At 56.1% G+C, this 23,385-nt stretch overlaps 9 protein-coding genes across 9 annotated transcripts; 3 read left to right on the top strand and 6 right to left on the bottom strand.

The window, feature by feature from the left end:
* Nucleotides 1–570: 570 nt before the first annotated feature.
* L226DRAFT_171538 (uncharacterized protein) lies at nucleotides 571–1,910 on the top strand. Its single transcript, XM_067672627.1, has one exon. The coding sequence runs from the start codon at nucleotides 620–622 to the stop codon at nucleotides 1,694–1,696; it is 1,077 nt and encodes a 358-aa protein (XP_067532178.1). The 5' UTR covers nucleotides 571–619; the 3' UTR covers nucleotides 1,697–1,910.
* Nucleotides 1,911–3,170, bottom strand: L226DRAFT_171541 (Metallo-hydrolase/oxidoreductase). Its single transcript, XM_067672628.1, has 3 exons — nucleotides 3,145–3,170; nucleotides 2,727–3,082; nucleotides 1,911–2,675 (listed from the first exon to the last, which is right to left on the bottom strand). Exons 2-3 carry the CDS (start codon nucleotides 2,915–2,917, stop codon nucleotides 2,126–2,128), a joined length of 741 nt encoding a protein of 246 aa, XP_067532177.1. The 5' UTR covers nucleotides 2,918–3,082; nucleotides 3,145–3,170; the 3' UTR covers nucleotides 1,911–2,125.
* Nucleotides 2,565–3,967, bottom strand: L226DRAFT_491353 (endocellulase; the record flags this gene model as incomplete). The annotated part of the gene is made up of 6 exons (XM_067677355.1): nucleotides 2,565–2,675; nucleotides 2,727–3,082; nucleotides 3,145–3,340; nucleotides 3,405–3,577; nucleotides 3,640–3,785; nucleotides 3,841–3,967. 5 exons carry the CDS (start codon nucleotides 3,965–3,967, stop codon nucleotides 2,993–2,995), a joined length of 732 nt encoding a protein of 243 aa, XP_067532176.1. The 3' UTR covers nucleotides 2,565–2,675; nucleotides 2,727–2,992.
* A 631-nt stretch (nucleotides 3,968–4,598) lies between these two features.
* On the bottom strand, nucleotides 4,599–6,471 carry L226DRAFT_491350 (ArfGap-domain-containing protein). The gene is made up of 6 exons (XM_067677354.1): nucleotides 6,363–6,471; nucleotides 6,191–6,309; nucleotides 5,940–6,140; nucleotides 5,236–5,883; nucleotides 4,832–5,180; nucleotides 4,599–4,778 (listed from the first exon to the last, which is right to left on the bottom strand). Exons 1-6 carry the CDS (start codon nucleotides 6,429–6,431, stop codon nucleotides 4,743–4,745), a joined length of 1,422 nt encoding a protein of 473 aa, XP_067532175.1. The 5' UTR covers nucleotides 6,432–6,471; the 3' UTR covers nucleotides 4,599–4,742.
* Nucleotides 6,472–9,287: 2,816 nt separating this feature from the next.
* L226DRAFT_615360 (uncharacterized protein) lies at nucleotides 9,288–11,440 on the top strand (the record flags this gene model as incomplete). Its single annotated transcript, XM_067686761.1, has 5 exons — nucleotides 9,288–10,012; nucleotides 10,081–10,141; nucleotides 10,205–11,016; nucleotides 11,078–11,194; nucleotides 11,243–11,440. Exons 1-5 carry the CDS (start codon nucleotides 9,425–9,427, stop codon nucleotides 11,438–11,440), a joined length of 1,776 nt encoding a protein of 591 aa, XP_067532174.1. The 5' UTR covers nucleotides 9,288–9,424.
* Nucleotides 11,270–12,783, bottom strand: L226DRAFT_554384 (NAD-P-binding protein). The gene is made up of 7 exons (XM_067682995.1): nucleotides 12,645–12,783; nucleotides 12,559–12,591; nucleotides 12,289–12,504; nucleotides 12,068–12,211; nucleotides 11,871–12,012; nucleotides 11,783–11,800; nucleotides 11,270–11,730 (listed from the first exon to the last, which is right to left on the bottom strand). Exons 1-7 carry the CDS (start codon nucleotides 12,729–12,731, stop codon nucleotides 11,549–11,551), a joined length of 822 nt encoding a protein of 273 aa, XP_067532173.1. The 5' UTR covers nucleotides 12,732–12,783; the 3' UTR covers nucleotides 11,270–11,548.
* A 487-nt stretch (nucleotides 12,784–13,270) lies between these two features.
* L226DRAFT_439614 (MFS general substrate transporter) lies at nucleotides 13,271–14,933 on the bottom strand (the record flags this gene model as incomplete). Its single annotated transcript, XM_067674805.1, has 6 exons — nucleotides 13,271–13,468; nucleotides 13,523–13,817; nucleotides 13,875–14,444; nucleotides 14,512–14,581; nucleotides 14,639–14,674; nucleotides 14,735–14,933. Coding segments are annotated over 6 exons (1,368 nt in total), but the record flags the coding sequence as incomplete, so codon positions are not given.
* A 2,928-nt stretch (nucleotides 14,934–17,861) lies between these two features.
* L226DRAFT_468199 (MFS general substrate transporter) lies at nucleotides 17,862–19,483 on the top strand (the record flags this gene model as incomplete). Its single annotated transcript, XM_067676124.1, has 6 exons — nucleotides 17,862–18,194; nucleotides 18,251–18,414; nucleotides 18,473–18,561; nucleotides 18,615–18,842; nucleotides 18,891–19,257; nucleotides 19,324–19,483. 6 exons carry the CDS (start codon nucleotides 17,862–17,864, stop codon nucleotides 19,481–19,483), a joined length of 1,341 nt encoding a protein of 446 aa, XP_067532171.1.
* Nucleotides 19,484–20,709: 1,226 nt separating this feature from the next.
* Nucleotides 20,710–23,336, bottom strand: L226DRAFT_537871 (uncharacterized protein). The gene is made up of 5 exons (XM_067681392.1): nucleotides 22,772–23,336; nucleotides 22,454–22,595; nucleotides 21,554–22,224; nucleotides 21,429–21,496; nucleotides 20,710–21,360 (listed from the first exon to the last, which is right to left on the bottom strand). The coding sequence occupies exons 1-5, from the start codon at nucleotides 22,938–22,940 to the stop codon at nucleotides 20,920–20,922; spliced, it is 1,491 nt and encodes a 496-aa protein (XP_067532170.1). The 5' UTR covers nucleotides 22,941–23,336; the 3' UTR covers nucleotides 20,710–20,919.
* Nucleotides 23,337–23,385: the final 49 nt, after the last annotated feature.

Genomic DNA, 23,385 nt, shown 5'->3' with positions numbered 1-23,385 from the left:
CAAGCGGGTGGTCGGAGAGGCGAACCAAGCTTCACGAAGTTTGGTCACTATAGGATCCAGGTACGTACGGAAGGCGCATGACACTTCCGAGAGGCCGCGGGGCGGAATTTGGGGCAAACCATTTCGCTCGCCACACTTCTCTCGCCGCCGCATAGGCAAGGGAGGCGCGATCTCCACGCATATACACGAGGTATCGGAGTTTTTCATCGACACTATATTGTAATACAGTGTTCCACTGATTGTATCGGTAGACGCATGTATCTATGTGACCTACCCGTCCTTCGCGAACAATAAACGACCTACTACCGACTACGACAAGTGCCCCTTCAGGGTCGTAACAAAGCCCGTATTCTATGCGCCTCTGACAAGTAGGTGAGGCGCCCTTCCACCTTAGATGTATGACGTATTTTATTAACGGAAGCCTGAGGAAGGTTGACGACAACAAGAAGTACTTCAACATGCCCTTCTCTCCTCCTAACCATCATGAACCTGACTACAGTGTCACTACTGGTCAAGGCCTGATAACGCGTGGAGTGCCGCCAACAGATGGTGATCACCAGCTCCCTTCCCCTTCCTGAATTCATACACTAAGCCATTTCAAGTAGCTATCAATCAAGAGATGCCAGTACTCAGCACCAACGATAGTCATGATAGCGCACATGAGCCCTCCCCATACCTCGCACTCGCCACACACTCGTTCTTCCGGCAGCCTTCACCTAGGCCGTTCTCCAAGGCAACAGACACTACTGGATTCACAGCGAAGGTCGCGGAGCAAGATTTCGACGAGGAGTCCATCCCTGCCTCTGTGAATACTTCTCTGCGGGAAATCCAACTCCGGCGTGCTCATACTTGCGCGAATGAAACCACCAATGATGCACGCCCAGACTCAAACTCAGAGCTAGACGCGACCATCTCGGGAGCATCGGAGCCGGTTCAATCGTTCCAAACGGAACTGGGCACCGACGAGGACAGCGCGGCCTGTTCAGTTGACGAACAGAGGAACACAACGGAAATACAAAGTCCCGGCTGGGACTCTGACTGTATGGCGGAAGACGAGTTCGAACCCGATTCCAATTCCGAGGCTTCCCTTCCCCAGAGACGCACTTATGTCTGGACTGTGGCATTCGATGATGGCGTGTGCTTGTGTGGCGGAGCGGTGTCCGTCCGTCCCGAAAACGCAACGCATGGTCTCCCTACAGACATCGGCGACTCTACCAACTCTGAACCCACGAACTCCAGTCCGACTTCTCGAGAATTTCGAATCTATCCCAGGGAGCGTCTCCACTTGGTCCTAGAATGCCAATGTCTGAGTGTCCCGAAGGCCAAATTGCGCGGGCCGGAGGACCCTGTGGACTCGGACTCGTTGGGGGATGACGGCAGCGCGTGCCAGAGTTCCACCCGATCCGCTCTAGGTTCTTTTCCTTCGAGGGGACGCAGGGCACCGTGGTCTAAATATTATAGACCATCCCCCTCTTCAGAGCCCGATTCGAAGCATCGGCAAAATCTAAGGAAATTCTGGGCTCGTTTCCGGTTGCAATCTAGCTCGAAAGGCTCAAAGGTTGCAGCGCAAGCACACCTTCACACTGTCACCCCTCGTTCTTCGGCAGAGGCGGTCAACGTCCTCCCAGGCGACCTCGAGAGACCACTACTCCTCGAGAGGACCCTACCACAAGCCACGAGCGACACTGAGGAGTAGTCGCCTCGCTTCGAGTAGCACCAAGGTGCTGTTCGCTGCAGACCAAGATGGTATTGACACAGAAGCCTCCGAGCCACCGCAGCGCACAGCCGACGGACTCTCCGTTTTCTGAACCAAATTCTGCATCAATTTCAGCATGCCAAGCGGAGATTTGGAGCACAACAGGCCAGGGTTCGAGCGGAATAGAAGCAGCTTATAAAAAGCTAGAACGAATGGAGGGAGTGGTTCAGCAGACAATCAAGGAAACGTACGACGGCGGCGACGGGCGGCATCATGGATACGATGGACACGTACGTGATACGATGCTGCGGAGGAGTGAACGTAGTGGACCTCGAGAGCTTAGATACTAGTACATACGTACGTGTAAATCAAACTAGGGAGGGACAGCTAGCACCCGAATGTCTTGCCTATAACGCGGAACACATCCGTTTAAGAGAGCTTTGGTGGTATAGTCCCGGGCAAGAACGCGTCGCCATCCTTGTTGGCCTCATACCAGATATAGTCATGCGCGAGCAACACATGTACCTTCGGCATCCCCAGGAGCTGCCTCACTCGCTTGATATGCTCGACCGCCTTATCTTTATCCGTATGGGCACACACCATGTTCCCTGCATCGTCAAACGAGAACGCGACATCCCGCTCGCCCGTGAGGAGCTTCATATCGTGCGCGGTGTCGCCCGCGAGGTAGATCCACGACCCGGTCGCGTTCGTGCGCGCGAGAATGTTGACGTGCCCAGGCAAATGTCCCGCCGCGTCGACGACATACATGCTCCCGTCCCCGAAGTAGTCGTACGCACGCGAGAAAGGCCCGATGGACTCTGTGAAATCGGAGGGACCTATGAAGCGCGTGCGAGAGATGGGAATGGACGTCTGCAGGACGTTTGACGCGGGGTTCGCGGGGTAAGCGCGTGTGAGGAACTCTTCTGCGTCGCCGCCCATGATGAAGGTGGCGTTGGGGAAGGCGGCAGCATCGCCGACACTTCGATTGAGCGTGAGCGATCAGGAATGCTCCAGGATAAGAGAGACGTACTGGTCGTAGTGCAGGTGGCTGACAATGACGGTCTTCACGTTCGCCGGGTCTATTCCTCCCTTGCGCAGACTCTCGTCCACGCTCTGCGGAGTGGCGATAGTCCGTCCCTTGACCGACTTCTGCACCGCTGGAGGATGTACGTCCATGTCCCTCCGTATGCCCATGTCGAAGACTAAGTGCTCTCCCGCCATGCATCCAAAGGGATTGAGAGCGAGAAATGGTTATGATACGACTTGAGACATATACATCTGTCACGAAACGCCGCTTCACTGGTTGATAGCAACGCTATACGACTTCGTGAACAAGCTCGCGCTGCCGGTGAACGGCTCCGTGCCCGTCTGGATCGCTTGCACGTACTACCCAAGTCGGCGCCCATGTCAGCACCTGATGAGCACCACGACGTCAAAGGACGACGCACCTGCGAGGACGAGACGCCCTGGCTCTGGACGAGGTAGTCGAAGAAGTTCTTGAGGTCGACGTTGAAGTCCGTGATGTCGCCGGTGGAGCTCACGAACGAGAGCACCTGCCAGTTCGAGTTCGGGCCCTTCCAGAGATCCCAGGTGTGGCCTGCGACGGACACCCCGGAGAGGATCTTCGAGCCGACGGGTTGGATGCTATGCAGGGGCACGAAGTTGTTAGATACTCAGTCCCTTCCCAGCGCAACCGAAGGACACGCACCCGCCAAGACCCGAGAGCCAGATCATGATCTCGTAGGAGGACGCGGAGGAGGCGGGCTGGCCAGAGGGCGAGTTACCAGTCCAGATGTCGTAGGACACGTCTGCGCGGATGCCCGAAGACTGGCTCTCGTACTCCCACGACCACGTCGTCGGGGCAGACTTGACCTTGGAGAGCTAGGAGGTACGGTCAGACATCCGCATGTGAAGTACTTAGTGAGGGACAGTGGTATGCATACCTGGACACCCTTAGCCGAGTTGGAGAGGACGTTCGCGTAGCTCTTCACGTTGTTCGGGTTGTTTTGCCACTGCCACTGCGTGCGCCACGACACGGTATTGCCGCTGGTGCTGATGAGCGTCGAGTTCTGGCTGCCGACACCCGAAGCTGCGCGCACCATATCAGTCGTGCACTGTATATGAGGGAAGAATAGGGTACGTACACTTGCCCCAGAGGTTCTGGCAGAGCTGGTAGGTACCAGCGGGCGCGCAGTCATATTGGCCAGTGAGGGTCTGCGCGCTCGCGGTGGCCGCGACGGCGACGAAGGTGGCGAGAGTCGTGAAGTGCATGTTGGTATTGGTCGGGTAGCTTCGCCACTAGAACCTGGTCAGTTGTCCTCTCCGACACCGTCGTATATGTACCCTTCGCAACCGCCTACCCCACATGTGCAGAAGTGATGATCTCGGGGTTTGAAGGCTCCTCGAGCACGCGGGGGGATGCACGTCGGAAAAAGTCGTGCACCAAGTCGTTGCACCATGCACCAGCATGACCCAGTGCGGGGGCGAACATCTCCCTCGAGGGCATCGCAGAAGCCGCCTCTGTTGATGGATAGCCAGCATGTGATGGCGACATACGGACAGGCAAGACGTGACGTCGGTAGGAGACAAACGGCAAAAAGCACCGACGTTGACTTTGTGGAGTGGCGCACAGGAGCATAGGCGGTCCCGAAGCCCGACGAAGTGCCGAACCGTATCCGCGAGAATCAGACGGGGCTTCTCGCGTCTATTTTGCCAACGCCCGACGCTCGCCTGGTCACATCAAGCTAGACAAATCCGAAACGAAGGGTACCAAGAGAACACGTACGGCATAGTAAGCTCACGTCGCAATCTGCTTGGGTGCACATGGGCTGTGTTGCATGTGTCGAGTCTGCGAGCACATGCACGCCCACATGCATGTAGCGTCCAACCGAAAAAGATAAATAGCCAGAAAGTAGAGGACATAGGACAAGCCAAGTGTGCTGCCAGAAGTGCCTCGATTTGAAGAACGGAATGCCGCGCCGAAACCCAACTTTTCCCTCTAACCCAAGTGGCAACCGCGAATACGTACCGATGAACCAAGATTGCATCACCGTTCCGACATCTGCGCGAGGTAATCGGAGAGCTGGTAGATCATATTAGGTAACTGCGAGGGGAAAAGACGGAGACATAACGTACCTTCATTGCTCCCTGGCGGATACTCTCGCCGACGTTCTGCACATCTGGGTTTGCCAGAACTCTTGAAATGGCGTCCTTTGCAGCAACCTCCAGCCCTGCAAGTGTACCGTCCCCGAGTAGGCCGTCTTGGCCATGAGCCATGGCGAGCTCTTCTTCCTCGTCCCTCCCAAAGTACTGGTTCGACGATATGGACTGCGCGCCCTGGAAGGACTGCAACCGAGTCTGAGCCTCCGCAGTCGCAGCAGGGTCATACGAGCCGCGTCCGAAATACATGTCGGAGGAGATCGCTCTCTGGTTGCCGAACTTCTCGCGCGCGAACGTTGGTGCGTCGTCAATCGCAGCGGCAGAGCTGATGTGAATGGAGTTCGGTGTCATCGTCGGAAGAACGACAAGGAAGAACTCACCTCGTAGATGCAGCCGCTGCTGCAGGCACTCCTCCGAAGCCCAACCGCTTCATACCCATGCCCAGCCGCTCCATGTCCTGTGCACTGCCCTTCGGTGCAGCTACAGCGGGGGTGATCGGTGTCGACTTCGTAACGGGGGACTTGGCCTTGGTCGCTGCAGACTGCTCTGCCGCGAGACGAGCACGCGCTTCCTCTTCAGCCTTCTCCCGCTCACGATCATAGCCCAGCTGCCGTATACGCTCCGCCTCTTCGGCGGCCTTTCGCTCTGCCTCCTCAAAGTTGACAGGTGCGGCTGCCTTCTTCGCGCCAAGTCCCCCGAGTTTGGACTTCTTGTGCGCAGAAGAAGCGGTGCTGGTAACAGGATTGGATGAATTGAGGCGAGACGCTCCAAGCTTGGACGCTGGTCGTGATGTAGTAGGTGTTGTCGAGTTGGAGCGAAGGGAAGCAGAGCTTATGGTTCTGGGTGCGGCAGCACCGGCGCTGGCAGACCTTCCGATGATGGGGGGTGCGGTGGGTTTGGAGGAAGTAGGGGCAGGCTTGGGGGTAGCAGGCTTGTCCCAGGAAGAGAAGAAGTCGTCATCGTCACCGCCCTGGGCCGTAGGTGTAGAAACAGGCTCAGGACCATCGACGACGACCTTGTCGGGATGTCTGTGCTCTTCGTCGCACCATTGTCTCTAGAGAGGAGGGAGGTAGCAACTACTCACCTTGCGGCGTCCTCCTTCACCCGGCGAGCAAGCTCTTCCTTGTACAGCTCCGCAACCTTGCTCGAGTACTTCTTCTTCGTGTCCGAGTCGTTGAGCAGCGCAGCGCCGCCGTGCTTGTTGAAAAAATCTGTGGCAGACGCGTTTCCTCCGACTTTCATCGTGCGCAACTGGTTGAGCTGCCAGCTGTCTAGGTTGGTGGATCTTCGGGGCGGTCAGCACCCCGATGCGCATGTTCACATCAGGCAGCTCACCGGACGAAACTAATGTGCACGCCCATGTTCCGGTGAACGCTAGAGCAGTCCAAGCAAATGTACACGCCGAAAGTTACGCTCGACCATGTTGGATTGCGAGCCTGGCAATCGAAACACATCTGCAGACACGAATCAACCACTCGCATGCTAATGTACGAGCCGTTATACATACCTTGTTCGCCTTCTGTGCCTTCAGAACTCTGAAAACGTGTTCTGTCTCTGCCTTGGTAGGATCAGCCATTGTTTTGCTGTGTCGGAGAGAGTTGTGAAGAAGACTGGATGTGGACGGAGAGACAAGGCGTGAATCCCGTTACTTACGTGGAACTAACCGTTACGAGCGCTTCGTGCCACAAGTGTTACGTAAGTAAGAACTACTGTGCTGTCAATATCCTTTTGAACAAAACAAATTAATCGTTCTTCATCAGTAAGTACTAGTACATGTAGTAAGGCTGTTCATAGGTTCCAATTGCGATTTCAAGATCAACCTCATCTCCTCCACCTTTTTCTCCAACTTCATGATGTCTTCCTCGAGCCTGCCGAGGGTGTCGAGTGAATCCATGGCTCCAGAAGATCCGTTCATGTCAACGGTCCCGTGGACTGGAGTAGGTGAGGGTGGGAGCGGAGCGCTCTGTTTCGTGAATGCATTGAGCCAAGTGATGTCCTCTTCCGTTATGAATCCACTGACGAGCATGTCCGGGTTGAACTGGCAAGATTCCGCATTGCTCTGGTCGCCTGCGAACATTCCAGAGGAGATGTCTTCGTTCAGGAACGATCGTTGTTGAAGCGGAGGTCCGAAAGCTCCAAAGTTCGGAGTCTCAAGCTCAGGAGCCTGAGGGTCGCCACCAACGTAGCCAGCGGAAGCTTTAGACACAGCGTACTGCGCTGTTTGGCAACAGGTGCTGAACGGAGCAGCAGCTGAGACAGTGTCTGCCTCATGCGTGGGTATCAACGGTCTCGAAGACGGGGGGGACTGCACCGTATCCGTATACGACACGCCTTTGTTTCCACTAGCGACTGCCTGGACAGGGGGGGACTGTGATACAGGCTGCGTGTCGTCCGTGTCCCTGTTATGAGGTACGGCAACACGATTCTGTTGCCGTGGATCCTCTGGGGTCGCGACACCTGTAGTAATGGGGTCTATCGCCCTCAAGGTCTCATTGCACGCTGTTTCGAAATTCCCATCGGGCGTGAACTTGATAACGGCCGAAAAATCAACTTGAAAGCCCCGACGAATCTTGTATGTATATGTACGTTTCGAGTCCTCGGCGGAGTGCGGTGGCGCGGAGGTTCTGGTGTGAACTGTGATTGTGACCTCCCCAGCGGTAGGCAAGTCGAGGTCGCTGTGCTCGCGAGCAAGGCCCGTATAGCCGAGGGGCGGCGGTGCGGGAAAGGGGGAGCCTGAGGGATGTCCCTGCTCCGAGTCGCAAGGCAGCGAAGGCTCTCTTGGATTGTCCACAGAGAGGCGCGCCTCGGGGGAGTGGCGCTCCTCATCCTGGATCGGAGACGGCACTTGAAAGACGGATCGCCGAGATTCGTGATCTCTGGGAGTTTCGACGACAACCTCCTCCGTCTCCGCAGATAGCTCCCTGGTATCTCCGTCCGACATAGTGGCATCGGACTCAGCATCGCGGTCCATCGATTCGTCAATGCTGTCTCGTCGCGGCGAAACATCCCTTGAGTCAGATTCAGCATTGGAGGACATCTCCTCGTCAAGACTGTCTCGTCGCGGACCAAGGAGATCCTTGAAGTCAGATGCAGCTTCGAAATCATCGTCCGCCGTTACTCCTGACTCTTCCGAACCGATGTTCCCATCCATATCCGGAAATGTGCTCAAGGGGGTGGCACTAGACTCGGTATCAACGGAGTTATCCTGGTCTGCGTTTGAGCCGGCGGGGAACAAGTACGACTGAGGTGTGGTACTGGAGGGAGTATTGGGAAGCAGTGCTGGGTGGGATGGATCGAAGAGAGGTTGCGGCGGCAAGGAAGGGGACGGCGTTGAGGTTGGAAGTGGCGACTGCGTGCTCTCATAGCCGCTCCCGTCAAATCCTGGACTGTCCAAAAGAGTCGTATCGCGACCTTTCCCTGTGATACGTGTATGATCAGATGAGGAATTGCAACACAGCAGATGTCCACACTTACCCTTCGACCGTCCTGGCCCCGGGGAAGGGCGATCATAAGGTTTCGCGGAAGAGTTCGAGACCGAGGAGGTGCTATCAGGGGAGCGAGGCATGTTCGTGTGTGTTTGTGCTTCCTCCCAAAGGATCTGTCGTCTATATATACCTGGAGAAAATGCAGAAGTCGTCAATTCGTTGTCCTCCACCAAAATGACGGCGAACGATGCGGCGCATCGACACGAGGTTCGATATGTCTACCAATTCAGGGACAATTGAACTCTGGAGAGACACTATCACCGCGTTTCGAGCCAAATTCAATTGTGAGCCAAGTCGTACAACTCGGCAGTCATGCCCGAGCACAAGTACGGGGCACCGTCGTGCACGACGACGATGCTCCTGTCAACGGGCAAACCAAGCGGCGGCAGGTGTTCTGTGTTGAGAGCCGTCCTGTGTAATCTTCGCATGTCGCAGACATTCAGCATCGTTGGCAGACGCGACTTTGTCGTCGTGAAGGTGTCAAGCTGAGATGAAACACTTAGAACAGCAACCGGCGAGACGTCCAGATGGTAACACATGAACAAGTTGCAGGGCGCTTGTTCATATCATGTAAGCTTCCTCCGAACTCTCATCAGCTCTCGCAAACTATCATGGACAATTACACCTGGAACCCTGCGGAGGGTTATAACCTCAAATCAGACCCTTTTGAATACGTGCTGGCACGACCACGAGCCAGACGATGAAAGATATGATGATCACATGTAAGTGACTCGGAACCGCTGTCTAGTAACGTCGTATTCTCACTTGACGGTGGCGGATTCAGGATCAATACGAGCACTATTGTCTTTGAGGCATTTTCGAATGCGTTATTGGCGTGCTATTATATTTCAGTGGTTGCCAACCATAAATCCCGGTTTCCCGGTCGACACACCTCATTCACCTGGAGGCACCGCCCACTTCGCCCCGCCTCCTCTCCTGATTTCAAGGTTCATGTACGCCTCCTCAGCCGCTCGCTTGTGGCGCTGTGCATGCGGACGCTTGGGCCGGATAGGGATACAGGCTGTAATATAAGCTCCGAGATACGGTTCCAACTTTTCTACGGGGTACCGACACCTGCTTCGTCATGGACTCACCTCTCCGAGTCCCAGCCGCTCTCCAGTACCTTATCAGCCCAGACCGGGACTTGCCGCCCTCCGCATGCGTTGGCTCCACTCCTCCTGCAGAGACCCAAGTCTACTCTGACCCCTCCGCGATTGACTCGGACGCCACAGTCGAGCTGGGTCTGCAGACTCAGACTGGTCCCAATCCCTGTGCAACGACGAATGCGAGCGGTCAGGTCGAAGAAGAAGACGACGACGTTATTGCTGAAGATGTGGACCGCGACGCATCGGGTGACCGAGCTGATGACGGCCATCCGAGTAGCGATAGCGCAGACCCACTTGGACTCGATGATGATGATGACGACCATGATGAATTCGAGGTAGAACAACTCACGTCTATGGATAGGTCGACGCCGATCCCAGACGACGGCATCGCCAGGTCCCGTTCCCATTCCTATGAACAGCCGGGGGAGAGCCGAGGGTCCCAAGAGCTTTTACTCGGCTGGGGTGGAAGCTCGCCGCTCGGGTACGGTTATCCTCCCCAAGAGGACTACGGGCTCATGGCGGCACGCAGAGATCATCGCCACAATTTTTCTTATGCCGGAACTCTCGTAAGTCTCCGCCACACCGGTATTGCCCTACCGTCCGGATCCCGCTGAGCTTGTGCCGGTATATATAGATGCTCAAATCCGAGCCCGTGGAAGAACGTTGCAACAACGAAGATCATGATGTAGACTACAGTACGTCCATGCACAGATGCACAAATACGTCGACACACAGCTTACTGAGGTGCTTCTATGTAGGCGACCCGGTTAGCTGTCCCCGTGCCAATGATCCTCTCGATGACTCCGAGACGAAACCTGGAAAGGCCCTCGCATGGATGCCCCGGTTCACTGAGTCTCCCAGTTTACGAAGAAGTCCCACTCCGGAAGTCAAACTCCAACGTGATACCCCCCAGGCCGGTGCTGCGGACGCTCATATCAGCAGGTACACTTCGCGTCCGGTCATCGCTAGGCCAGCAGATGGCAGACGTATACCTCGCAATATCCCATATCGCTCGGACAGCGCTAACACCATCATCGACTGGGGAGATGAGTATTCTGACTACGCCTCGACGCTACCCGCAGTCGATGAGAACCCGCCAACTCTACACACGCGAAGTGCTACCCCTGGAGCTGTTCCCGATGCCGCTCGAGTGTCCTTCACTCATCATGACGGGCAGCGCGGTTTGCGCCCTCAACGTCAACCCCGATCCCAGAAACACCATGCCGCCAAGGCACGGAAGAGCGTTCACCGCAAGAAACCTTCCACAGCGCGGAGACACCGTGCCATCAAGACCATCCGCCGTCCCTTCTCTCCGATGCGGGCAACGTCGCCGCCGATGCTCGAGCGCTACGACTCACCTGAAACCCCCGACGACAGGATCTCGGAGGCGCAAGCCACCATTGGCGGAGTGCGCCACAAGGTGGCATGCCTGCCGTTGGAGTGGGCATTGTACGATGATGAGTTTTGGAGCACCGTGGACGTTATATACCAGGGGAAACATGGCCGTCATCTGAGCCTCTCGTTCACCAAACTCGAGTGTGCTATTGGCAAGCAATGCATCAACGTCCAGGTGAATGTCATGGCTCTGTCTAGATCTTCATGTGCTGACAATGGTGATTATCATCCTCCAGTTGCGGGCACGCGGTCTTCCTCGCCGCGAGCGATCGATGAACGCCTACTGCTCAGTGAAATCGTCGAAGACGCCAGTACTGCCACAAATTGTACGTGCTATATACGGGGCGTTGAAGGTGAGCACCGTCCTCCTCCCTTTGAAGTCACTTATTGAACCTGAACAGGACCAAGATAAAGGAATTGAAGACCTTGCGATTTATTACATCTGGCGGCCGCAGAGTTGCATCAAAGTCATTGTTGACTACTACATTGATAACCATAAGAAAAGGCCAGGGCATGTGCAAAGGGGCAGCGCAGGTTCGAAGCCTGCTGGTGTCGATCCCGGGTACCCTTTTTCTTTGCAAATTTTCAGAGCATGCTGAATCATATATCTATGTTCCATGAAAACCAATAAAGTCGATGCAATCCTTGTCTCCCTTAGACAGACGAATAATACCAGTACAATTGAGTCCTTGCCAACTTCCCACCAGTCAGAGCTTCGGCCGCACAACGCTTCCGCCATCGAGCTGGATGGTCGCACCGTTGACGTATGACCCTGCGCGGCTGGAAAGGAAGATGCACGTGCCGGCGACGTCCTCGGGCGTACCAATGCGCCCGAGTGGGATGTTCGCCTTGATGATCTCGCCCTGCTCGCGTAGGGTGTGCGCCATCACTGCAAAGAGATCAGTAAGAGAACACAACAGCAACTGCTCCGGGAGACGTACTCTTGCTCTCGAAGGGACCTGCCAGGGAGGACGCATGAGCATGTCAGCAGCAGGAACAAGCACCACTCCGGGGGGCACGGAGACGTACCGCATGCGAGCGTGTTGCTCGTGATACCCTCGGAGCCCAGTCGTCCGGCGAGGTTCCGGCTGAGGTGGTGCAGACCTGCCTTCGAGGCCGAATACGCGTACGTCTCGTGTGCGGGGACAACGAGACCTTCGACCGAGCCGATCTGCGCGTCGTGTGAGTGCTTGTCCGGACGAGTGGGGACTCGGTGAGAGACTTACGTTGATGATACGTGCCGGGTCTCGGTATACGTTGTCGTCCACACCGCCCTGCTCGGCACCTGCGCGAAGAAGGGGAAGGCACTTCTGCGTGAGGGTGAACACGCGTTGGAGGTTAAGGGTGAGAAGCTTCGTCCAAGCAGCATCCTGCAATCAAATTACCATATCAGCAATCGCGCTCTGGCGATGCGCTCGGAAAGGAAGATCAGAAGCCATGTACGCACTGGGTATTCATCAAGCGTGTCTCCCCATGCAGCCCCGGCGTTGTTCACGAGGACGTGCAGCGCCTTCTCCCTCGCGCTCAGCTCCTTCACCAGTCTCTCGACCTCCTCCAGCTTCTGCATGTCCGCCGGCAGCGCGACACACTTCCCGGGCCCGAGCGCGTTCAGCTCCTTCTCCGTCGCAGCGCAGTCCTTCGCAGACCTGGACGAGATGTACACCTTCCGCGAAGCGTGTCAACACACGTCCCCCTCGTACGCATCGCCCTCACGCACCTTCGCGCCGTTCTTGACGAACCCAGTCGCGATCTACTTGCTTGTGAGCCCCTTCGCTGTCCCCGCCACAGTCGTCCGACACGCACCATCTTCCCGATACCGCGGCTCCCGCCCGTGACCAGCACGACCTTGCCTTTGACGTCGAAGAGGTTTTGTACCTGGAAGGAGGCCATAGTGATGTTGATGAGAGCAAGAAAGCAAGAGAGGCCAGAGAGGACATCAAGGGGAAGAGGTGGGTTTATGTGCGCCGGGCGTGCGGGGCGGCAACTTTGAGAAGCCGAGCCTGTGCGGGGTAAGGCACCCCGGCCCGGTCTCCTTCAGTGGCCGGCATCTCATACTAATAGCATCTCATACGCTGGAAGTTGAGCTAGTGCTGCCACCGTGGCGCACAGATCGAACTGAAAGTCATGCAAAAAGCTCATGGGGTACGGCCATGTGGCCGAATGATTTTCCTGCTGCCTCAAAGTCGCCTGATACTTGTCTATGATATGCTGTAAGTGAGTACTGTCTACGTCGACCGGTAGGCCGGTCATACTATGCTCTTCTCCCGGGTCTCCACGCTGCTACACCCGCTCTGCTTAACAGAACGCGAGGCAACGCTACCTTCAGACTTCTCCGAGGTCCCCTTCTCTCCGGCATCCTCGACAAGTTCCCCACCAGTCGGCGCATCGTTCCCCGGATCCGAGCTTGTGGCTCCGCCATCGTTGACAGGAGGCTTCGGCTTGCGTATTGGGTAACAACCACCCTTCCATCCGAACCAGGTATACCGCGGGACATGCGGTCCACGAAGAAGCTGGACGATGACCGTCAGGAATGTCCACCCGACGTTGAGTGCGGCATCCGCGCGCCAGCCGTACTGCGTGAACACCTTCGAGCCCACTGCGGTGCCAGTCACTTGCCCCAGGAAGAGCTGCATCATATCACGTCAATGCAGCCCATCCCGCAATGCAACGAGACGACGTACCGAAAGGATAAGCACTGCGTTCAGGCGGGAGCGCGCATTCGCATCGATGCTAAGCACGGCACTCGTGAGGGAGACGGTTTGCAGTTGACGGAAGATGTCGATCCCGATGCAGATGATCACCACCACCGCGACGTTATACCCGACTGCGGCGGTTTGGAGGATGAAGATGAGGAGTAGGAGGACCATGCCGACGAGAGTCGCATACCACGTCACGAGCTTATCAATCCCGCGACCAATGAAAGGAGCGGCCACCATCCCTATCATACCGATGAGCCCGAACAGGCCGATAGTAACCCTTAGATCAACTAAAATGAGAATCCCGAGTCTCCACGCTGAGCAGAAGGAAGCTTACGTCGGGTAGTTGTACGGCGGTCCGCCTAGAAGGAAGGTCAGGGTGACCCACCAGTTGGTGAAGCACGCGCTCGATGGCAAGTTGATCGCAATGGCCTGCACAAGTAGCGGTTCCGTGACAGCGTATTTCGCCATACTCTTCAGGATGCCGAAGTATGTCTGTCCCTTATTCTTCGCCGGGTAGTCCGGGAGTACGAAGTACAGCACGAGACAGAGCACGTATTGCACCCCGACGGCTATCCAGAACACGGCGCGCCATGTTATGAACTGCGCGATGATCCCGGAGAAGACACGTGCGAGGAGAACGCCGAGGATCAGTCCGGAGAGGACGATCGAGAGGCAGGATGCACGTCGGTGGGGAGGAGAGAGGTCGACGGCTAGGGGCATCAGGATTTGCGGCACGACAGAGCAGAACCCGATGAGGAAGGAGAGCGCAGCAAACACGGAGAAGTTCGAGGTTACGGCGAGCCCGATGGTGAGGCTGGCTGCGACGAACGTGAGGAGGAGGTTGAGTTGTCGTCTGCGTACGAGGTCTCCAAGTGGGCAAACGAGGACCAGGCCGACGGCATACCTGAGGTTGTGCGTCAGGACGCTCGTGAGCCCTTTACGTGAAGACAGATCATCGAGATCTCACTCACCCAGCTTGTAGTAGGGTCGGGATGATCGAAACCGTGTGGTACGTGGTCCCGAAATCTTCTGCTAACTGAACTGTGCAGATTATCGTCAGAGGAGTACACGAGGAGACCGTAGCAACTTGCCACTTACTGAGCAGTGGATGGCTGTAGTACATGTTCGCGACGACTGCATATGGTATAGTCTCAGCCTCCTTACAACATGGAGCTAGCTGCACCAATTACTCACAGAACGCACTCGCTACACCAAAGATTACATTCATGCCTAGTCCGAATGTTGTAGGGTTGTCCGGGTCATGTCGTATTCGTCGTGGAATGGGAAGGAACCCGAAGTCCTTTTTGGGGCTCTGTAGAGTCTTTTCGTCTATGGGAACCATGATCGTAGGAAGAGTATCCGTCGTGGACACTGAGCCAGATTGTCGTCGAGATCGTTGGGTGCGCGAAGGCGAGACATTTTCGGAGGACATGATGGAAAGAGGACGAGCAACAGCTGGGGATTCGAGTCGTTGCCGCCCGAGTCCAACCAATGTTGAGGGCGAGCGAAGGCCGATGGTCCGAACATCATCTCTGGAGGCGTGACTTGGTGCGGGGACGAGCAGAGTGTAATAGTGGCATCTAGACCGCGGGATGGCGGAAGGGCGGAGAGATATTACTCAACGGTGACCTCTGGTGACCGCCAATTACCTCGTTGATTGCCCGACACGCTGCGCGACGCGTTTAAAAAACGCGATACGGTCACCTGCAGCGCATCGTTTGTCTGATAAGATACTTCTCGATCAGGGACGCGCACAGCTTGCTTTGGAAGACATTACAAACGCGACCGCGATGGTACTCACAGTGGAGGTTTGGATCTGGTGTCTAGTTGGTGTGGTTATTGCGAAGTAGCGGCTCCGTCTGCTCGCTTGAGCTGTCAAGTGTCAAGATTCGGCCTCGAGTGATCACTCCCTGCACGCAGACGGACAGGTCTGTGCCATCACCGCAAAGCTGTTGTGATTGTAGTTTACTTGAGGGATGGTGGCACACCGGGCCGGCACCTTATCTCTGGTGCTCACTCACTGCTCTGCTAAGCAGCAATTTGCGAAATGATTTCCCGTCCCTCAGGAGTCATCGACCACGAGCGTGCACCGTGTTGTCTATCAGGAGAAATCTGTCAGTACTTTGTCTTCGAACTCGAAGTCGACATACGTACGGAGGATTGGGGGCGCATCAGCGACAGTATGCAACCTCCGAGTCGGAGTCCTCGCGGTGACCGGCTTGTATCATCACTAAGCTATTCGTGGCAAGCTACGGATAGCTGTCGTTAAAACCGCTTGTCAGAACGCCGCATGACTGGTAGGCATGAAGTCGCAGTGCGAAGAGGTGAACTGTAGTTGCGGTAGAAGGTCGGACAGTGATGATAGGAACCAGTGATTAAATTTTTGTAGTCACACCAGCGAATTTACTTACTCGGTAAATCCGGTGGCTTACAGAGATTTATTTCATAGATTCTACTTACGTGCGAGAGTTAATAAGTGCCTAAGCGCCCATCTCGAGTTCTCTCTTCCCGAACCACCACCATCGTCGTAGTATCTCAGACACCCTAGAACATAGAATCCTGGAAACGATACGATAGTACGAGATTATTGACGGTATAGCGCTCTTCCAGGTCTCTGCGATCTTCCGAACTGAGTTTTGATGGAGTTCTTCCGAGTCGTTGCGGGCACCGGCTGGACTCCTTGAGGTACGTCCCAGATCCCATACCTCTGTATATGCTTTTGACTGTTGCGTATCAGCATTCCTCTGGAACGTGCATGGATTTTGCTACCAGACCAGTGGCTATCGTCCTCACGAGCCTAGACAATCACTGGAACGAGCCCCACCGTTGCAGACGCATCGCGCTGCTTGTATTCCTTGACTGCGACACTCCGACATGTCTGCTGAACCTATTTTCAAGTCATCACGTCTCAGTCAATGGCTGTTGGCAAGCATAGCCCTGTTTGTTGATACGTCGTGACTGGATTCACCCTGCCTCCCTGGTCGCCACAAACTCAATCGGGCTCCAGTGATCTCGCATTCTCGGTCGTTGGACCAGAATTGCACATGCGCCGAAGCGTCTCCTTTATACCATCTAGGTAGGCCATGTCCGGGGGTAGCCCGGGCATTCCAGGCCGTTGTTGTATGTATGAGTATGTTCCTTTTTTGTTATTCTCTCGCGGAAGAGGCTGTCGCTCAATGGCATGTCTCAGTTACATGCACAGGGACACTGCCTCAAAACTGCACACCGCTACTGCATGCAATGAAGACCTCTTCAAGCATCCGCAGTGGCCAGTTTATCGTACATATGTCAATATATCAGAGGTACGTGGGAAACCAGTGCTGAGCGGCTCCATCTAAGATTTACGTGAGCTGTCAGCATGCAATGCATATCTGGATCTGAAGCACTGCCCAGTCAAAGTCATCCGTTCAACACTTACATTCGCCGGCTACCAATCCCAGCCGCAAGGCGGTGCGTGCAAGGGGCCACGGCTGATGTTGTTACGGTCAACAGGTGGCTGGATCCCGGAGTTCGCATGGCGTGGGAGTCGTCCGAAAAACAAAAGAGCTCAGAGGTCCGACGAGCAAGGACAACTACGCAAGATGCGCCGAGTACGTACTGACTATCGTATGCTCAATTTCAGTACACTGAAAGCAAATACGCTAGCGAGGGCGGGACCGGGGCAGCCTTTGGATGAGTAACCGGTGCTCTATCCGAACGACCCGGAGATTTGAGCGGGACGCCAAGCGATATTTGGCCTTTAGTGACGTACAGCCGCATGCGGAAGATACAATGGGACTAGTGCAGGTGCGTACGACTTGCATGGCGTGGGGTCGGGGTTCACGTGAATCCAACAGCGACGACGGCTCCAGGGCGCGAGTTCGCAGCGGGCGATAGGCGCCGCGGTTTGCCTCCGAGGACGGCGGAAAGAGCGATGTGCGACTTCCATTCTCCGCTACGCTTCGCACGCGTCTTCCGCTCACGCGGAGCCTGCTCGGCCACGCCGACTGCCTGCGTCGGATGATTACAGAATAAACGCAACGTTCCTGGCCATTTCTGGGAGAATGCCCGTGTCAGCCGCTTTATTCTCCTTGCCGGGAACGTCCCCCGACTGCGAGCCACGGCTGCTTCCCGGGCGACAGCACGGATCGGGGCGAGGTATGACATTTGCGTTCGCATCCCATTGACAGCATTCGACCCGAGGGCGGCGCAGCGCACAGCTCGCGCCGTCCATATATTGGCCTGTTTTCCCCCCACGTTTCTCGACATCCCTGCCCCCGCCCCAGTCCCGCACCCCTGCTAGAGGCTCTCCGGTCGAGTCTCGCACCAGACACCTCTATCCATGGCCGACATCGAGAAGTGCGCCCACCTCGGCGACTTGAAGGAACCTTTCCGCAAGGAGTCGTTGGCTACGCTCTCCGCGACCGCGACCGCGGTCGACGAGCCCCTCTCACCACGACCCTCAATACTGAGCACCGAGACCATCTTCCCCGACGGCGGTGCACGCGCATGGCTGACGGTTCTCGGCGCATTTCTGGCTCTTTTCTGCACGTTCGGCCAGCTCAATTCGTTCGGTACATTTCAAGCGTGGTACGCGGAACACCAGCTACATCAATTTCCCCCTTCGACCATCGCGTGGATCGGATCGCTGCAGTTATGGGTCTTCTTCTTCTCCGTTAGTTCCGCCCGAGCATGTTTCCTCGGACATTACTGACATGCAGGTACCGGCAGGGCGCGTTCGTTGGTCGGCTTTTTGATGCCTATGGCCCGCGGCCAATCATGGTCACCGGGAGCTTGGTCCTCGTCCTCGGCACGATGTTGACGAGCGTCTCAACACAATACTACCAATACATTCTGGCACAAGGAATTCTGGTTGGGGTGGGCATCGGGACTGTGTACGTCACTTCCGCTGCTTCTCTTTCTGAAAGCTTGAGCTCATCTCCTCGTTTCTAGCTTCTACCCCAGTCTTGCCGCGATTTCGACCTACTTCCGTCAGTATAGGGGTACTACATTGGGTATCGCGATTGCAGGGTCTGGCGTCGGTGAGCAGACACGCACTTTCCTGCATGTGTACACCACTGAACGCGACACATAGGAGGAGTCACCTGGCCAATCATGTACCAGCAGCTCTTCGCTCGTCTAGGCTTCGCATGGACTGTCCGCATTACGGGTTTCGTCACGCTCGCGCTCTGCACGTTCGCGATCCTCGCCGTCTCCAGCAACCTGTCTGCGCCTTCTCAGAGTGCACCATGGCTAGACACTAAGACGTTCCGAGACGTATCATTCATGCTCGTCGTCGTCGGAAGCATTCTCATTTGTCTAGGTTAGTCCTCATTCTTATGACTTGACACATGCACTCACAACTCAACAGGACTCTTCATCCCCTTTTTCTACATCGTGGATTACTCCACCGCACATGGCATCTCTTCCGAGATGGCGTTCTACGTCCTATCAGTAATGAACGCGGGAGGGATTCTCGGCCGCCTGCTGCCTCCCTTCGTTTCCGATTCCCTTGGCAAGTTCAACATCATCGTTCCCTGCGGTTTCCTCTCCGGCCTCTCCATCCTCGTCTTCTGGCCATTCACGACGAACCTCGTCACGATCATGCTTTTCGCCGCCGTCTACGGGTTCTTTTCGGGAGCGTTCAACGCGCTCATCATCCCCTGCATTGTCCAAATATCAGATATCAGGGAGATCGGAACGCGCGTCGGGATCCTCTACAGCATCATATCGTTCCCGTGAGTTGCCTTCTTCCCCTGTGGCGAATGTTGTGCGGACTGTGGTCACTGACGGTATCACCGCAGGGCGCTGTGCGGAGGACCTGCGGCCGGGGCAATCCTGAAGGCCAACAACGGGTCATACCTCGGCATGATTCTCCTGGCGGGCATCGCGGTCGTCGCGGGGTCGCTGTTCCTCCTCTGGGCGCGGCTCACGCTCAGCCGCCGGCTATCGGAGCGTGTCTGACACTGGCCTATTCTCGTGCCCCGAATTGCCTTCAGGCTTCATCATCATTCCCCGGACTCGGACCCTCTTCGGTTTCGTTCAGAATCAACCTGCCTATCCTGCGCCGCCCATCCACATCCTGTCTAATTGTCACCATTCGCGAACTCTGGCTCTCACCGCTGTCACTCTGTGTCACCTCTGTATCTGTCCCTCGGCCCCCCCAGCTCATCCTGTGTCTGTAAGCTATCGCCGCACACGCAGTCTCCGTAACATACCCGCAGTCTTGTATCATTATTTGTAAGCTAGTATTCGCGCCTTCACGTTCACATCACCATACGAGTATTTCCCCTCATCCAATTCGCTTCCCGTTCTCGCTGCACTCTCACGATTCTTGATGACCTTTCGTACTTACCATAGTCATGGCACATGCCTCTCTGTTCTCGCTCTTCCAATCGTCCAACCTCGCTCGTCGCATGTACTATCGCAACTGCACCCGCTTACATCGAGTAATGAATGCACAGACACGCTTTACAACATCCACGCAATCACAATCCGCAGGCCTGTCGACCGGAGCCGCCCAGAGTACCTTTGACGCTGTACATACAGTAGGTCCGGCGACTTTGTCCCTGGCTTCCTCAGAGAAGCCGGTGTGTCTTCCACTCAATCCATCTACACCTTCCCAGCGATCTCCGGTGGTCCCTTTCAACCAAGGCCATACCCCCGGTCGAAGCACCCGGACCCGACGAGGGCGGGTCAGCACAAGAAGGCCCCCGTCGCGCCTCCGTTCAATCCCCGGTCTCTACGACACTTCCGCCGTTCTGGTTATCAGAGCACCCAGACGTCATCTTTGGTTCGCTGTTCGCTGTAGAACGTGTGCGAAGCACCCCTGGGGACCGACGCCGAGATGACGCTGCGCGCGCTCCGGCGTCGATGGCGGATTACCTAGCGAACGGTGACCTGCTCGGAGCATGCACAACAAGGAGCCGTGGTCGGTGGGAGATCAGATGTTCTGCGTTGAACGTCGACGTCGGGAGTGCGGGCGAACATGTGGGGTGGTATTGTAGGACCCTGGGGCCACGTTCTGCGTCGGAGCGCTGCAGTCATGGTGGCGTGAAGAGCGTCTTGAACGTCGGAGCGAGCGGCCTTTATGAGTCTAACGCAATGAGGATCGTAGTGAGCTACCGTGGCAGCGCGAGGAGCAGAGCGCGAGCGTGAAACGCCAAGCAAGCCCGCCCGAAGCATACACTGTGGTGATCTCTACGAGCCTACAAGGAACATTATCAAAGATCATAGCGAGTGATAAGATACGAATAAGAGTACAACTACAATGGAAGGATATGACGGAGGGTATCAGGAGATGAGATGCAGAGTCAGGGTGATCCAAGAAATACAATCTGGCAGGCGAGGATGAGATACTAGTCTAACAATGTAGGTAGTCATAAATAGCGGATACTGGATCATTGCGCAGGACGGAACGTAGCCAGCTCGTTCCACTCCTCTGTAGACGTGCGCGGGAGGTACAGATGGTCTAGAGAGAGGAGCCGGGCGTATGATGGAGACTGCGGAGGGGCGGGAGAACGCGATCGCGCCCTTCCGTGGGTGCGTGTATGGGCCGTGCGCGGGCGCATCGTCGAGACCGGCGCAGCCCGCTCACACGCGGGGGCTGCGACGACTGTCACGGTGGTCTCCGGACCCTTGTTGTGGGTGGAACTGGCGTCGTTATCGTCGTCAGGGCCCACAGTCGAGAGCGCGACCTGGGAGCCGAGGGCCGAGCTACTCGACGAGGAGTGCTGGTCACGTTTGCGGCGCCGCTTGAGCTTGACCTGCATTTGGTGCCACTTGTAGACCGCGACGGTGAGGCTCCAGAGCGGTGCTAGGGAAAGGAGCAATGCAGTGATCTGACGGTAGGATGGGCCGACGTCAGTGATATCACGGCGGAACGGGCGAAGCGGTGGATGAGACGGACCTGTCCGAAGCTCGCGATGCTGTTCTCGCCGTCAAAGATGCAGTTGGCTCTGATTTGGAGCTCCGAGACTGTGTTGTGGGGTAAGAACCTGTGCGACAACAAGGCAGAAGGACTGCGAAACTCACCTGTGATGTACACGACCCAAAGAATGACGGATGCAATGTTGTACCAAAAGACGAAGTGCTTAACCTGTTCTCTCAACGCCGGGAAGACCTCAGCTGCCGAGTGGAAGAGATGCTCATAGACCGGTCGCGTTACCGCACTCGTTGGAGTGCTAGACAGGCGGGAGCCGATGGTCGACCCTGGAGACGAGCGGACGGTGCGTGGACGCGCCCGCGAAGGACTGGTGAGCGCGAGGATAATCGTCATGGACATGGTGATGCCCAGAGAGAAGAGCAGCCAGAGCACCCAGACGATCATGTTTCCGTTGATGTACGAGGCCGTAAAGGGGTGGATGAAGAAGATGAGGTCCGTCTGCCCAGAGCAGTTCGTCTGATTGTATCCGGGAGAAACGAAGAGCCAGATACCCCATGCCCATTGGAGTACGACCTGCGTGAGGATCGCAATTGCGAGGATGAGCCGCTGTCCGCTCTGTGCGCGCTCGATGCGCTTCCTATGCCGGCTCTTCAGGGTCATGGTTTCGACTGCGTCTCGGATCATGCGGTCTCGGTCGTCGTCGTCGTCGTCCAGTATGTCGCGCGCGAGCCGTCTGCCGTAGTACTCTCCGGGCGTCAGCCGCCAGATGGAAAGCGTAGGAGCAACGGCAAGGGAGCTGATGCACGAGAGCGTAGCGAAACTGTTGATATGTTGTCAGTACACATTCTTAACCACCTGGGTAGCTATAGAATCGGAAATGCTGGGTTGAAGGAAAAGGCTCGGAATTTATGTGTCGAGGGTTAGGGTTTCACAGTAAAGGTTCGATCCCGGGGAAGGGAAAAAGAGGTACGAAAGTCTGTATTTTGGTATAACGGGGGGCATGGGGTGACGCGCACAGAGATCAGGATAGAAAAATTGTGATTACTCACTTCAAGGTCAAAATGGCATGATGGAGCGTGATAGCATGGTTGTACTTCTGCACCATCGCAGCGATAACCAAGGCGCCAGTGAGCAAGGTGGCGGCCCATGTGCTAGGCACTGAGTCCCGGCGGGAGAACACAACCAAGAGGGCTGCAACAGACGAATCAGCACCGATAAAACAGCATGGACCATGCATAGATAACAGCACCACGGACACATCCAATGCATCTCATTTATCCACATCAAGGGTGTCTTGTGACCATGATCGAGGCTCCGACGTCCGTACTCTTCAAAGGGATCAGAGTCATGAAATTAATGACACTTACTGTTCAGGGAGCTCTGGATGTAGAACGCGCTACGGACGCCGACGCCTGAGAGGTCCGCGTTCGGGCATATGGCTATGCATGCCGAGGTGTCGTCTGGAGGAGCTGAACATACGAGGGCGGCCAGGGTCTGGTTCGACAGGATGTCTGGAGAAAGATTGCACGACCACATGTGGGCACAGACGGATATCGAGTGCTAGCACATGTAGACCTCGAGCGAGAGGGAGCGGGATGAAAGAGCGACAGCGCGCTGCGGTGTGGAGATACTTATAAGTAATGCTTGAGCGGGATCGTCGACTCACCGGGGTCAAAACACGCGCAGGTCCGTGGCAGTTCTGGGAGCGCATCAGTCAATGATACCTCACAGCTTAGCTCCGAGCCGTGGCGCGAGTAGGAGAGGCACACGACAGTCTTCTCAACGTGGCATCGCCGCCACCTCCGTCCGAGATAAGGGCCACTGCGCCTTGACTCTTTTCGGCATGTAGGTCATATTGTGTGTGGGTCGTTGGCTGTGCGTGTGGTGCATATGTGTGAGTAACGGGCTGAACAGCAGCTTCTCGAAAGCCAGGTACCGATAGCACCCGTGAAAAAGGTGCTTGGCGGCATAGTAACAGTGT

The sequence above is a fragment of the Lentinus tigrinus genome, assembly GCF_003813185.1.
Source record: "Lentinus tigrinus ALCF2SS1-7 unplaced genomic scaffold L226scaffold_28, whole genome shotgun sequence".
NCBI lineage: Eukaryota > Fungi > Basidiomycota > Agaricomycetes > Polyporales > Polyporaceae > Lentinus > Lentinus tigrinus.
This window is presented reverse-complemented; position numbering and strand designations above follow the sequence as displayed.